Raw genomic sequence first — 15628 nt, forward strand, 5'->3', positions numbered from 1 at the left:
TATTCCATAGTGTAAATATACCATAGTTTCTTTATTCATTGTTCGACTGAGGGACATATAGATTGTTTCCAGAGTCTGGTTATTATGAATAAAGCTGCTCAACAAAACAAAGCAACAGCCTACAGACTGGGAAAAGATATTCACCAACCCTACATCTGACAAAGGACTAATATCCAAAATAATATAAAGAGCTCATGAAATTAAACACCACCATACCAAATAACCCAATTATGAAATGGGGCTCAGAATGGAACAGAGAATTCTTAACAGAGGAATATTAAATGGCTGAGAAACACTTAAAGAAATGCTCAATGCCCTTAGTCACCAGAAAAATGCAAATCGAAATGCCTCTGAGAGTCCTTCTTACACCCATCAGAATGGCTAAGATCAAAAACTCAAGTGACAGCACATGCTGGCAAAGATGTAGAGAAAGGGGAACACTTCTTCATTGCTGGTGGGAGTACAAACTTGTACAGCTACTTTGGACATCAATCTGGTGCCTTTTCAGAAAACTGGGAATAGGGCTACCTCAAGACCCAGATATTCCACTCCTTGGAATATACCAAAAAGATGCTCCACCACACAACAAGGACATATTCTCAACTGGATTCTTCTATTCTTCACTTAACTAGTACATTCCTCTGTTGTGGATGTTCTATGCTTGCAACTTCGAATTCACTTAAAAGTTTATTTTAGTTTGTATTCACTTGCTGTTGCTTTGATAAGAAATTAGAATAACTTTAATTGCTTAGGACAACATGAATTTCACAGTTATAGAAGTCAAAACAATTTAATATAATGAGCTAAATCAAGGCCTCAGTATGGCACTGTGGTAGTTTAAATAAGAAGGGCCCCAACTGGCTCATATATTTGAATGTTTAGTCACTAGGGAGTGGAAGCCTTTGATAGAAGTAGAAAGAATTAGAAGGACTGAGAGGTGGGATGAAATAAATCACTTGGAGTGGGCTTTGATGTTTCAAAATTTCAACCCAAGTCTAGATACTCTCTCTCTCTCTCTCTCTCTCTCTCTCTCTCTCTCTCTCTCTCTCTCTCTTCTCTCTCTCTCTCTCTCTCTCTCTCTCTCTCTCTCTCTCTCTCTCCCCTCTCTCTCTCTCTCCTCTCTCTCTCTCTCCTCTCCTCTCTCTCCTCTCTCTCTCTCTCTCTCTCTCTCTCTCTCTCTCTCTCTCTCTCACTCTCTTTCTGAGATGTAACTATCAGCTACTGTTTCAGCACCTGCCTGAACACCACCATGCTTTCTGCCATGATAGTATTGGACTACACCTTTGAAACTGTAAACCAGCCTCCAGTTAAATGTTTTCCTTTATAAAAGTTGCCACAGTCATATTGTCTTTTCATAGCAATAGAAAACCAACTAATCTAGGACTTTAAAGAAATACAGGAAGATACAGGCAAACAGATTGAGGCCTTTGGAGATGAAATTAATAAATTACTCAAAGAAATACAGGAAAGTACAAACCAGCCGTGAAGGAATTGAACAATTCATTTAAACAAATGCAGGAAATTACAAACAAAAAGGTTAAAGAAATCAGTAAAAAAAAAAAAAAAAAAAAAAAAAAAAAAAAAAAAAAAGCTCAAGATCTGAATATAGAAACAGAAACAATAAAGAAAGGACAGACTGAGAAAATCCTGGAGATAGAGAACTTAGGGAAGAAAACAGGAACTACAGAGATAAGAATCACCAACAGAATATAAGAGAAGGAAAGAATGAAACTCAGGTGTACAAAATACAATGGAAGAAATCAATGCATCCATCAAAAAAAAATTAAGTCTAAAAAATTTCCTGACACAAAACATCCAAGAAATAAAGGACATCATGAAAAGATGAAACTTGAGAATAATAGGAATAGAAGAAAAAGATGCATCCCAGCTCCAAAAGCCAGAGAATATTTTCAACAAAAATCATAGCAGTAAATTTCCCCAATCTAAAGGAAGAGATGCCTAAAAGCACACAAGTGCATACAGACCACCAAATAGATTAGTCAGAAAAGAAAATCCTCCCACCACGTCATAATCAAAACACTAAATGTACAGAACAAAGACAAATATAACAAGCCGAAAGGGAAAAAAGGCCATGTCACATATAATGCCAAATGTATGAGTCACACCTGGCATCTCACCAGAGACCATAAAAGTCAAAAGGGCCTGGACAGGAAGCTTGCAAGTCCTAAATGACCACAGATGCCAATCCAGACTACTGTACTCAGCAAAACTTTCAATCACCATAGATGGAGAAATAAGATATTCCACCACATAACCAAATGTAAACAATATTTATGTACAAACCTAGCCCTACAGAAGATACCAGAAGGAAAGCTCCTACCTGAGAAGGATAAGTACACCCCAAAAAACACAGGTTATAAATAACTTCACTATAGAAAAACTAAAAGAAGGCAAGCACACAAGCACACTACAACAACCAACATCAAAAGAAAAAGGAACTCACAGTCACTGGTCATTATCTCTCAACATCAATGGACTCAACTCTCCAATAAAAAGACAGACTCACAGCATGGATGCATAAATGTGACCCATCATTCTGCTGAATACAAGAAACACACCTCAGCCACAAACAAGAAACAAGCTACAGTAACCAATCTAATACTTAATATTTTCAACCAAAATTAGAAGGACACTGCATACTTACCAAAGAAAATTCCACCAAGATAACATCTCAATTCTGAACATCTATGCCCCAAATACAAGAACATCCACATTTGTAAAGAAACATTAATCAGGTTAAACCACACACCAATCCTCAGCAATAATAGTGGGAGACTTTAAAACCCCACTCTCACCAAAGGACAGGTCAGCAAAAGAAGCTAAAAAGAAGAAGAATGACACTAATGGATGTCATGAACCAAATGGACCTAACAGAAATCTACAGCACTTCTCACCCAAACACAAAAGAATATACCTTCCTCTCAGAACCTCATGGAACCTTCTCCAAAACTGACCATATAGCTGGTCACAAAGCCAGCATCAACAGATACAAGAAAATTGAAATAATCCTCATATCTTATCAGATCATCATAGACTAAAGCTATACCTCAACAACAGACATAACAAGCCACCTACGCATTTGTGGAAACTGAAGAACTCTGTACTCAATAACAACTGGGTCAAGGAAGAAATAAAGAAATTAGGGACCTCATAAAATTCAATGAAAATGAAGGCACGATATACTCCACTTATGGTACATAATGAAAGCAGTGCTGAGAGGAAAGTTCATAGCACTACCTTCAAAACAAATTGGAAACATCTCATATAGGCAACTTAATGGCACATCAGGCAGCCCTAGAAAAGAAAGAAGCAGACATATCAAAAAGGAGGAAACACCTGGAAATAATCAAACTCAGGGATGAAATCAATACATTAAAAAAGGATGAGAACATTTTCAGCAAAGTGGCTGGATACAAATTTAACTAAAAAAAATCAATAGGTCTCCTTTATACAAATGATAAGTGTGCTGAGAAAGAATTAGGGAAAGGACACCCTTCATAATACACACACACACACACACACACACACACACACACACACACACACACTAAACAGCAACAACAACAACAACAACAAAAAACAAACCCATAAAGTATCTTGGTATAACTCTAACCTAACAAGTGAAAGACTTGTATGAAAAAAATTTCAAGTCTCTGAATAAAGAAATTGAAGAAGATATCAGATGGAAAGATGTCCCATTCTCATGGATCAGTAGCATTAACATAGTAAAAATTACCATCTTCCCAAAAGTAATCTACAGGTTGATGCAATTCCCATCAAAATACCGACACGTTATGTTACAGACCTTGAAAGAATGATTCAAAACCTTATATGAAAAACAAAAACTCAGAATAGCTAAAACAATCCTGTACAACAAAAGATCTTCCAAAGGTATCTCCATCCCTGATCTCAAGCTACAGCAATAGTAATAAAAACTTCATGGTCCTGGCACAGAAACAAACTGATGCATCAATGGAATTGAAGACCCAGAAGTAAACCCACACACCTATGGACACTTGAATTTTGACAAAGGAGCCAAAACTATACAATGGAAAAAAGATACCATCTTCAAGAAGTGGTGCTTGTCTTAGTGGATGTGTACATGTAGAAAAATGCAAGTAGATCCATACTTATCACCCTGCAAAAACTTAAGTTCAAGTGCATCAAGGACCTCAACATAAAACTAGAAACACTTAATCTATTAGAAGAGAAAGTGGAGAAGAGCCTTGAACTCATTGGCACAGGAGACAACTTCCTGCAGCTCAGGCTCTAAGATCAACAATTAATAAATGGGACCTCTTGAAATTGAAAAGCTTCTTCTGTAAAGCAAAGGACACTGTTAATAGAACAAAATGACAGCCTACAGACTAGGAAAAGATCTTCACCAACCCTACATCTAACAGAGGGCTAATATTAAAACTATATAAAGAGCTCAAGAAATTAAAGACCACCAAACCAAATAATCCAATTTAAAAACAGGGTACAGAGCTAAACAGAGAATTCTCAACAGAAGAATATAAAATGATCAATAAGCAGTTAAAGAAATGTTCAATGTCCTTAGTCATCAGGGAAATGCAAATAAAAAAGACTCTGAGATTCCCTCTTACACCTATCAGAATGACTAAGATAAAAAAAAAAACTCAAGTGACAGCACATGCTAGTGAGGGGATAGAGAAAGGGGAACACTCCTCCATTGCTAGTGAGAGTGAAAACATCTACAACCAGTTTGGAAATCAAGATTTCACTTTCCCAGACCCAACTATACCACTCCTAGACATCTACCTGAAAAGCTCTACCATACAATAAGGACATTTGCTCAACTATGATCATAGTAATGTTATTTGTAATAGCAAGAAACTGGAAACAACCTAGATTTCCCTCAACTGAAGAATGAATAAAGAAACTGTGGTACATCTACAAATGGAATACTATCCATTTGTTAAAAATAATGACAGCAGGAGATTTGCAGGCAAATGGAGCTGGTAAAGATCATCCTGGGTGAGGTAACTCAGACCCAGAATGACATGTATGGTATATACTCACTTATAAATGGAAGACAAATAACAATTCTCTAATCCACAGCCCTAAAAAAGCTAAGTAACAAGGAGGCCCCTAGAGATGATGCTTAATTCCCATTCAGAAGAATAGACACTGGAAGCTGTTGAAGAGAGGGAAGAGGATGGGACCCTACCATAGAGGTCGTCTGAAAGACTCCACCCAGAAGGGCATTGGAGCAGATGCTGAGATTCATAGCCAAACTGTGCAGAGTACAAGGAGTCTTCTGGAAGAGTGGGTGGATAGAAGGACCTGGAGAGGACAGGAGCTCCACAAGAAGACCAACAGCGCCAACAATTTTGGGCCCAGTGTGGCCTGCAGATATCGATGCACAAACCAAGGATTATGCATGGAGAAGACCTAGGCCCTCAGCTCAGATTAGCTGATAGGCAATTCAGTCTCCATGTGGGTCCCCTAGTAACAGGAACAGGGTCTGTCTCTGCCATGGACTCTGTTGCCTGCTCTTTTATCACTTCCCCGCTTACTGCTTTAAGTATAATAAGACAAGAGAGGTTCCTTTCTGGTCTGTCTGCTTAAGGTCCTAAATGCTTCTGTATCTGGGTTGGTGTATCTTTTCCTGACTCGGGGGTATTTTCTGCTATGAATATTTTAGACATGTGTCTATGCCTTTAGGACTAGGTGTCTCTCCTTCAATGCCTGTTATCCACAGACTTGGTCTTTCTAGAATGTTGTGTCTATGCTGGAATCCACATTGGTACCTTATTATTGTTTTATTTCTGCCCTTGATTGTTCTAATTCCTCTACCTTGTCTTCAAGCTCAATCCTTTCTTCCCTTGGTCTAGTCTTTTGTAAGAACTTTCCATCAAGATTTTTATTGATTCTATATTTTTCATGTATAGTATTTCAGTTTTTTCAGTATTCACATCTCTTTATTGAATTCCTTTTATATCTTACATAGTCTTACTTGTTTCACCAATCTGCTTGTATTAAAAATAATGAGCTTAAATTATTTCTTTGATTTATTTGAACATATATAAAAATCATTTGTTTGAGTTCTCTGTCTGGGTATTTAGTTACGGTTTTATTGTGGTAAAGAGACTCCATGACCACAGCAACTTATAAAAGGAAGCATTTAATTGGAGGCTTGCTTACAGCTTCAGAGAGTTAATACATTATTAGCATTGGCAAGAAGCACAGCAGCAGGCAGGAAGGCATGAGGCTAGAGCAGTAGCCAGGAGCTTACATTCCAATCCACAAGCAGGATGCAGAGAGAGAGAGAACAGGATTGGGCCTGTTGTGAACTTTGAAAGCTCAAAACTCATTCCCAGTAACACAGCTCTAGAAACAAGGCCCCACCTACTCCAACAGGGCCACACCTCCTAATTGTTCCTACACTGTTCACCAACTGGCAAACAAACATTCACATATATGAACCTGTGGGACCCATTTCCACTCAAACCACCACACTGAGATTGCACCTATGTTAAAATTACTAGATGCCAGTACTGTAAGATTAGTATTTATTGGAGGAGTTAAAGTTGCCTTGGGATTTGGTTTTTCTCGTGTTATTGCATTGCAGTTAATTCCACTGGTATTACTTTTTTTTTTTTTTTTTTTGGCTTGGTTTATTATACATGAGAAGCATGTGGGCCTTGAATGTAGCAGAGCTGAGTGTGTCATTCAGAAAACAGTTCCTCAGTCCAGGATCTCAGATGCCTGGAATAAATGTTCATCAAAAGAGGCTTATCTATAACTGTTGAGATAATATGGAGATTTATGCTGTGCATCTATTTATGAGCTATGTTATGTTTATTGATTTATATATGTTGGCCATCCTTGAATCCTTGGAGTGAAACCAAGTTGATCATGGTGCATAATCTCCATAATGTGCTTTTAAAATTCTATGTGCAAGTATTTTTTGAGAATTTACATGAAATTCCATAGTATGAGTATCATATTTTAATGATCATAATAGTCCATTACCTGAACATTATACTGGGCATTCAGGCACACACACACACACACACACACACACACACACACACACACACACACACACACACACGGGGCGGGGGGGGGGGTGGAGAGGTGGGGGAGAGACTCTGGGTGGTTTCAAATTTAAAGTGTTCTCAGAGAAGAGAATTGTTATACATTCAGAATTCTTTGAAAAGGCTATCTGATTGACCATTTACAAAGTGTATTCAACTGATATGGTATTATTTGTTTTCTTATGTGGTTTTCTAAGTCTATGAAATTCAGATAATGGCTCAGATCTCGAAGTCATCTCAGGGGTGGTGAGGTATCCTATAAAGAGGCAGAAGGTGCTGGGCAATGGTGGTGCACACCTTTAATCCCAGCACTCAGGAGGCAGAGGTGGGCGGATCATTGCGAGTTTGAGGCCAGCCTGGTCTACAGAGTTAGTCCAGGATAGCCAAGGCTACACAGAGAAACCCTGTCTCGAAAAACAAAAAACAATAACAACAACAACAACAACAACAAAAACCAAACAAACAAAAAAAGAGGCAGAAGGTATAGCTGAGTTAGAGATGGTATGGCTTGAAAGAGAAACAACTTTTTCCAACAGGCAGAGGTTGTAGAAGACGGAGCCAAGGTTTGAATCTAAGTCCGTCTCTCTGAACTTTATGTAATTGAAGGAAATAACAAAGTTTTCCTGACCATAAAAGCCTTAAGTTCTCAGACAACCATGATTAGAGGCTTGCATGTCCATTTACACATGTAAATGACAAAATAGTGAGTTGTGTAAAATGTGTCTAGAAGCGTCTATTTTGCTAAATGATAAGAGATGAGCATGTGGTGGTCTCTTAGTCAGGGTTACTATTAAACTCTGTGGAAGTGTATTGAAAGCAACAAGACACACCAAGCCACATATAAAAGCATTCCCAGCAAAGTAACAGCAGATTCTTCAACAGGAAGTGTATGGGTTTTATGTTTGTTTGTTTGTTTGTTTGTTTGATGAGACAGGGTTTCTCTGTGTAACACAGGCCTGAATGCCCTGGGCTTGGTTTGTACGCCAGGCTAGCCTTGAGCTCACAGAGATCCTCCTGCCTCTGCCTCCTGAGTGCTAGGATTAAAGGCATGTGCTACCATTCCTAGCTTCAACAAAAATTTAAAAGCCAGAATGATCCAGGAAGTTTAATTTCAAGTGCTAAAAGATAACAACTTCCAAATCTTACCACTACACTCAGAAAAACTATCTAACTGAAGGAAAAATTTTTTAAAAATTGTGACAAAAATAAGCTAAAGGAATTTATAACCACTAAGTCAGCTTGACAGAAAATGCTTAAAAGAATTCTCTAGAATGAAGATAAGAATAAGTTCATCTGTAGAACACAAGAAAGAGTAAGCCACACTAGAATAACAGCTAAGCATGTGGGAAAATAGGAGGGGGTGTAAACACTAAAAAACAAAACAAGACAAAACAAAACATAAACTAACTAAACAAAAAAACCATGGACAAGAATCAACACAGACCTTTCAATAATAATAATAAATATTAATGGGTGTCAACTTCTTAATCAAAAGATACATACTAACTAGTAGATTGGATCAAACAACAGAAACCATCTACTTGAAGCTTACAAGAAATGCATCTCACAAAAAAGACTGATACTATCATTCGGTGAAAGGATGGAAAAAGCTGTTCCAAGCAAATGGGCCTTAGGAAACATATTGGTGTCACTGTTTTAATATCTGACAAAGGAGACATCAAACTAAAACTGGTGAGAAGAAGTAAAGCATTCATATTGATTAAAGGAACAATCCATCAAGAGGACAGAATGATGCCAAACATATTTGCCTCCAACACAACTGGGACATCATTAGCCACCAGGGAAATGTAAATCAAGGTCACTTTGAGATCTTTCTCATCCCATTGGGAATAAATAACAACAAATGCCAAGGAGGATCTAGAGAAAAGGACTGCTTATCCATTGTGGTTGGGAGTGTAAATTGGTGCTGTCCCTATGGAATTATGTATAAGTGGTTATAAAAAAAATCTAAAAATAGAAATTTCATATGCTACAGCTCTACCATTACTAAGAGGCAGAGACACTGAGAGATCTATGTTCATTACCCCTCTATTAGCAATAGCTAGAAAATGGAATCCATATAGATGCCCGTCATGTAGGTAATGGAAATTCAGTACGTATATACAATAGAATTTTATTCAGATACACAGAAAACTGTAATTCCTAAAGTCTCATGAAGAGATGAAACTAGAAAATATTATATTAAGTGAGGTAACCCAGGCACGGTCAGACAAGTGCTAAACACTGTCTCTCATATGAGGATCCTAGCTTTGAATTTTTAGATATATATGTTTGATTAATAGGTGTGTACAGGTCAGGAAGCTGGAAGAGACACATGAGACGTGTTGGTGGTGCATTAAGGGTGAGGTAATATTAGAATATATATCCAATAATATAAAAAGCAGAGGAGGGGAGATACTTGGAATTAAACATTTAAGTAAAGATGGGGTGGGGAGGCTGAGGAGAGGAGAGTATGGAATTGGCTAACTAAAACTAAGCATGCGCAAAAGACTCTTACAGAAATCTACTACTCTGCTAGCTAATTAAAAACAAAACCCTTTAAAGAAGTTCAACCTCCCTTTATGGCAAAAGTCCTGGAGAAACTAGAAATAGAATTATACTGTTTTCAGGAAAAAAATGAACAGAACTAGAGACCGTGATGTTAAATAAATAAGTCGGACTCAGACCAATTTTGCATAAGGAATGACGTGAGGAGGGATTGTGTGTAAGATAAGAAGAAGAAAGTAGAGAACAGGTACCACATACCACCCAGAGTGACGCGGACCCGTGCAGAATATAGATTTAAATGTGTGCTCACGTGTGTATTTGTGTGCAATGAAGGAAGGGAGGAACAAAATAGCTAATAATGGGAGTAAAGAAAAATATCACATTTTCTTTCATACGCAAAATTTAGATTCTACTATATGCTTATATATAACGTGTGACGTGAAATTAGAAGGTGACTATTTGGTATGAGAGAAAATGATTCGAGGCGGTGTAAGAAGGACAAGAGGGATAATCGAGACATCAAATGCACAAAATACAATGATACTTAGCATTCTTGATTTGAAAATTAATAACTGACAAGTGTGTATCTTAGAAGGAAGGTGTTATCTCTAAGCTCCCAGCCCCTACATCTTACCCAGCTCTGGGTCCCTGATTCTCTGGAAAATGTCCAGGTTGCCTTATGTTGCCTACTGTTCCTCATGGTACTCCCTCTTTTAGTAGTAAACTTTAATTTATAAACGGTCAATGTTAATTAAGAATCTATCAGCAAATGTCTGTTGATAGTTTTCTAAAAGTGCATAGCCCCTCAATTAGCACAATGACGTCATCCACTCATACCAGGGAATGGGTCAACTCACACCTTCCCTTCGCTTCTGGTGGTACTTGGTGCCTGCTCCTTAGTTCCTTGTTCTCCTTTTCTCAAGCACCTTTCCTCCTCACATTGTTCCATATGTAACAGGTAGATGGGGATGGCTTGGAGAGAGCTTGTAAAATAGAAAAGGGCAGATAAAGCTGAGGGAATAGGTTATATCCCTGCTTTCTCAGCTTTGAGAACTGAGAAAAAAAAAAAAGATTGTCATCAAAAGCTGCAGTCACACACGGTCCTGCTCGTGTTTTCACTTTACCACTTCCTGAATGATGAGGCACACAATGCTTAATTTTAGTTACCTTATAGTAGCCGACTGCATTACCTCCTGTAAAGGAGAGAGTTTCCTTCACTGCATTTATTACATTGTTTTTATTGAGCATCAATAAAATGGAATAAAAGGCAGCCCGACAATGATTCTCTCAAAAAACCAAACCAAAACAAAACAAAAACTTTTCTTTAAATTGCCTACCCTGTTTTTCATGCCTGAGTGAGAGGAGTTGGGAGATGGCTGCTTTACTGTCATTATTTAGCTGAACAAATTCCATCAAGAGTATATAATTAGCAAATCATTTCCCTCTGACTTGGCTGTTCTCTATAATGGCAACTAAAATGGTCTGAGCCTCTAATCCAAACCAGAAGTGCGAGAGAACTGTTACTGATTTTTAAAATATCTACCAAAATGCAATTACTCTCAGCACACACACACACACACACACACACACACACACACACACACACACACACACTATGTTATACTACTGCTTGTTGGGACATTCAATTTTATTAATTTTTAACAGGTGTTTTGTTAATCAGCAATCTATACCTGTTAAAGATAAAGTATCAAAATATTTTTAAAATTGTTATAGAATGGTATGTTCACACACAAACATCACCAGTTGGAAGTTAGAAATTTAACTTTCATGTGGTGTGTGTGTGTGTGCGTGTCTGTCTGTCTGTCTTTTTGCTTGCCTACCTGCCTGTCTCTCCTGTCTTTCTCTCCTCTGACATTTCTTCTGCTCTTTCCCTGGAAACAGCTAGCATTTAAGTCTGCACCATTCACCTGTGGATTTGTAGCCACTACAACTCTAATTAGTATTTCTCCCAGTGAACTCTTCAACACCTTCAGCACCCACAGCATTGATGTCCTGTTTGTTTTTAGCGACTGTTTTTATAAATTTCACCTACATTCCTTGTGAGCCTGTTATTCGGGTTACAGTCTCAAGAGTCTCCACAGTAGATGGAGGGCAACAAGAGAACTCTGTCTTTCCTTTCAGGCATGAAGGGCATTCACACACAAAGTGTGGCTCACACACAACATAGGCAAACAGTCTTACCTTTCCAGACAGAAGAGAGTTCTGGGGACAAACAATATTCATTCTCCAAAGACACTGCTCACCAGGACCCCCAGATCTGCTCGCCAGCCTCCACAGCTGCTCACCAACCCCCACAGCTATTCACCAGCCCCCCAACAACTGCTCACCAGAGTCACCACCCCAAAGACGCTCACCAGAGACCCCTTCTTTCTCCCAGCGTCATCCACCTGACACAAGCTCCACTTCTAAACTGTCTGAAAGTCATAGTCCAGGAAGCAGTATAGCATTTGACTAATCCTGCATGATATTTTCATACTCCACGCCCATTTGTTCTAAGAAAAAAAAAACTTGCTTTCCTGAGCCAAAGGAGACACTAAAAAGAGGGGACCCAAACAACACAGCTTCCTCAGAAGTCAATCTAACGGAAGTTAGTTCTTGGCATCCATGTACCCTGAAGATCCCCTGAGCTCCACTTCATGCTGGACACAAGGCTTGGGAAAAAGGGACTGTGAAGATGAGGAAGTCAATCTTCTTCTGCAAGGAGCCTGGAGTTTGGGCCACTGGGAGTGCAGATCACCTGTGAGATCTCACTAAGGAATGCGGAGGCCCAGAATCAGAGAGGACAAATTTATTCGAGAGAGGGGTCTTTCTGGATGACATGCATCTGTGCTTTCCTGATGAGCGGGCTTGGGAGAGTTAAACTTGGCTTGGACTCCTTGGAGACTGTGAGGAAGAGAGCACCATCCATGACGCTACAATAGGACTGTGCCTTTGGGGAAATGCCAAAGAGTCTTTGTGGTGAGACTGAAGTATAGGAGAGTGGAGTGGAGAAGGGAGGCCAGAGAAGCAGGGAACGTGTTGTCTATGACCCAGAAATCCCACTTAGGTATTCAGGTAGGATAATGGCTCTACATCTTATTTTAGATTAAAATTTTAATGTGTCGGTAGGTATGTATCTGTGTGTGTTTTTATGCCTTTTGTGTACAGGTACTCATGGAGACCAGAAGAGGATGTTGCATTTTCTGAAGCTAAAGTTACAGGGGATTGGGGCCACCCAACGTGGGTTCTTCGGTCCCTGGGAAGGGTGGCAAGCTCTCTTAACCACTGAGCTGTGTCTCCAGCCCCAAGAGTGCCTGAAGTTAGTAATGTTACATGTAGTTATGAAAATAAAGTTTCTAATGGAATAGTTCAGTGTGTTTTGGTTATTCTTTCTGCTCAAATGGACAGGAGGTCTGGTTGGTCAAATAACCTCGCTGGAGTGACATCACTGATTAGCAGCTGCCAAAAAGTTAGAAGAATTACTGTCCATTAAATACTAAAAACTATCCTTGACATAAGGGAGTATTCTTTTGCCAGTTTTCAAGACTTTCCAGTTCTTTGGTCTGTCAGCAGCAGGAACACCATCCAGTGAAAGGCCAAGGCCTCTGAGAGACACACAGGGTCTGTTGGGAAGGACTCAAACTTAGGAATCTCCTACAAGAAGTTTTCCATGGAGGGCTAGAGATATGACTTGGTGGTTAAGAGCACTTACCACTCTTCCGGAGGACTAGGTCCAATTCCCAGCACCCACATAGTAGTATACAACCATCTAATCCATAATACCAATTCTGGTACATCTAGAATGCTCTTCTGGCCTTTTGGGCACTAAGCATGCATGTAGCACTTATGCACATGCAGGTAAAACACTCATACACACACAATACAATAAATGAAACTTTTTAAATTCATATGCATTTGGAGTACTTCCACACATTTGTGTATCGGGAGGTCTTCTGACAGATTGAATTTGTCCGGTGTGATAACTACCACGTGGCTTCAATGTTAACACAAACAAATAATCAGAATAAACCCCATTCCTCCATGTGACCTAGCAAACATATGGTCTTGTGGTTGAAACTTGGCAAGTTAATTGTCATAAGAACCCTGAAAGGAAGGTGGAATGAATTGGTAATTTTATCCCTAGGTCAGACCTCTGCCCTTGCTATTTCCCTGTTCCCACAGATGGGCAAATGCTTGAAAATCAAGTACATGCTTCTGTTTACATTTCTTCCCCCTGTGAAATCACAGCAATGACTGCAATGTGTGCCTTTGTGTTGGCTTTGCAGCCTCAGGCAGCAGTTCCCTCTTTGTTTTATTTTGTTTGTAAGGACTTTCTTGGATACCTAAGGTAGGAAAGGTGCTTTGTTTTGTTTCCTCACCTGTGTTCAACATGTGAGGACCTAATAAGACTCAAAAAGCTAGCATGCTTTGCCAAAAGCCACAAGGCAGCACCTCCAGCTTCTGCTTCATGCCCAAGCCTGGGTGTCCCTTACAAGGTTACAGATCCTCCAAAGTGATTCCTCACAGGAACTGTCTGTGGCCAATTTTCTAAACTTTGAGACGACCCCTTTTCATATGCCCAATGTGCCTTGTCTTCTCAGCCTCTGCCAGTGGTAAAGTCATGATCTTTAAAACTAGCTTGTTCCCCTCCACCTTGAACTTGACTTTTCTTGATATGGAAAAATAAAAGAAAACAAAACAATACTTGTTTTTGTAGTCTTGTCTCCTTTCTCTGTTTAGACCCACATTTTTTTTTCTGCTGGCCACCTGCAGTTTAATTTCACTTTTAGATGATCAATCTGTCCTTAGTCTGGCAATATTTCTTTTTTGAATCATTCATATAAAGATTATAGACTTCTGCCAGGGTGGGTAGTGTATACATTTAGTCCCAACACTTGGGAGGCAGAGGCAGGAAGATTTCTGTGAGTTCAAGGCCAGCCTAGTCTACATAGCGAGCTCTAGCCCAGCCAAGTATCACATCTCAAAAGAATGACTTAATGATATCATTCTTAGTATCTGAGCTTTCCAGCTACCTATGGAAGAGGTGGAACTGCTTAATAATAAAGGCACAGATCCAACTAGTCCAAAGAACATAGGCAAGATACAGAAGTAGCCATTCCATTTTGTGCTTGTACAAGTGTAGCTAGACTCTAACTGTTCCTGGTTATTTCTTGTTGAATCAGAGCCAATAATGAGAAAATGTTAACTGCTCAAGATCAAGTAGCATGAGAGTCAGAAAAAAACCTCCTCAGATATGGCACAGACTAGACACAGAGCATAAAAATCTGAAACTGATCAAGAGAAAACCAAGCACTTATCTAATATCACAATGCAGGGTGTCCCATCTAAAATCAAGATGAGTCCTGAGCAATGCGGGGTCCATCTTGGTGGTAAATATGAAATATGATGTTGTAGGAACCAGAAAACGTTTGAACAAAAAGGTGATTTTTGCTTTTCGTTTTAGAAATCATAGCGGATGTGGGCAGAAGTGTATAGTTCAAAATCTTAATCAGCCCTTTCAATTCATAAATAACCATTCAAGACAAAAATCAAACAAGGGCAGAGAGCAGCAAGTTAGCAGAGCAAACACAAAGGAGCTGTACGTGGAACACAACCCCCACTGTCCTCCATCCCAAGGAGGCCTGTGTCTGGCCTGAGCAACATTCAGCTTAGAGCACTCTCCACTGCTGACTCCATCTACCTAACCCACCTGGGACACAGACAGCAGAGAGACAGCAGAGCCTACAGAGGTGAGCTGTTTGAGGAACCCAACCTCCATTATTCTCCATCCTGAGGAGCTCTGTGTCTAGCCTGAGCAATATTTAGCATACAGTGCTCTCTGCTACTGATTCCATCTCCCTGGCCCACCTGGGACAGAGACAGCAGAGACCCAACAGAGGCAGCAGAGATCCGCTTGGGACACAGACAGCAGAGAGCCAACAGAGACAGATGAAGGGAACTGTACTCAGGATCCAACACCCCATTGTCCTTCATCTGGAGGAGGCCTGTGCTTGGCTGAGCAATATTCAGCTTAG

At 39.5% G+C, this 15628-nt stretch overlaps 1 protein-coding gene across 1 annotated transcript in view; it reads right to left on the minus strand.

Annotated features, from left to right (window-relative positions):
* Positions 1–10892, minus strand: part of ITPRID1 (ITPR interacting domain containing 1) — a 142967-nt gene extending 132075 nt beyond the window's left edge. Inside the window, exon 1 of the mRNA XM_084785201.1 lies at positions 10453–10892. Within this exon, the coding sequence (XP_084641327.1) occupies positions 10453–10542 (90 nt within the window). The 5' untranslated portion in view covers positions 10543–10892. The remainder of the gene's footprint in view (positions 1–10452) is intronic.
* Between the last annotated feature and the right edge of the window lie 4736 nt (positions 10893–15628).

Source organism: Acomys minous (genome assembly GCF_964271855.1).
Source record: "Acomys minous genome assembly, chromosome: 6".
Taxonomy (NCBI): domain Eukaryota; kingdom Metazoa; phylum Chordata; class Mammalia; order Rodentia; family Muridae; genus Acomys; species Acomys minous.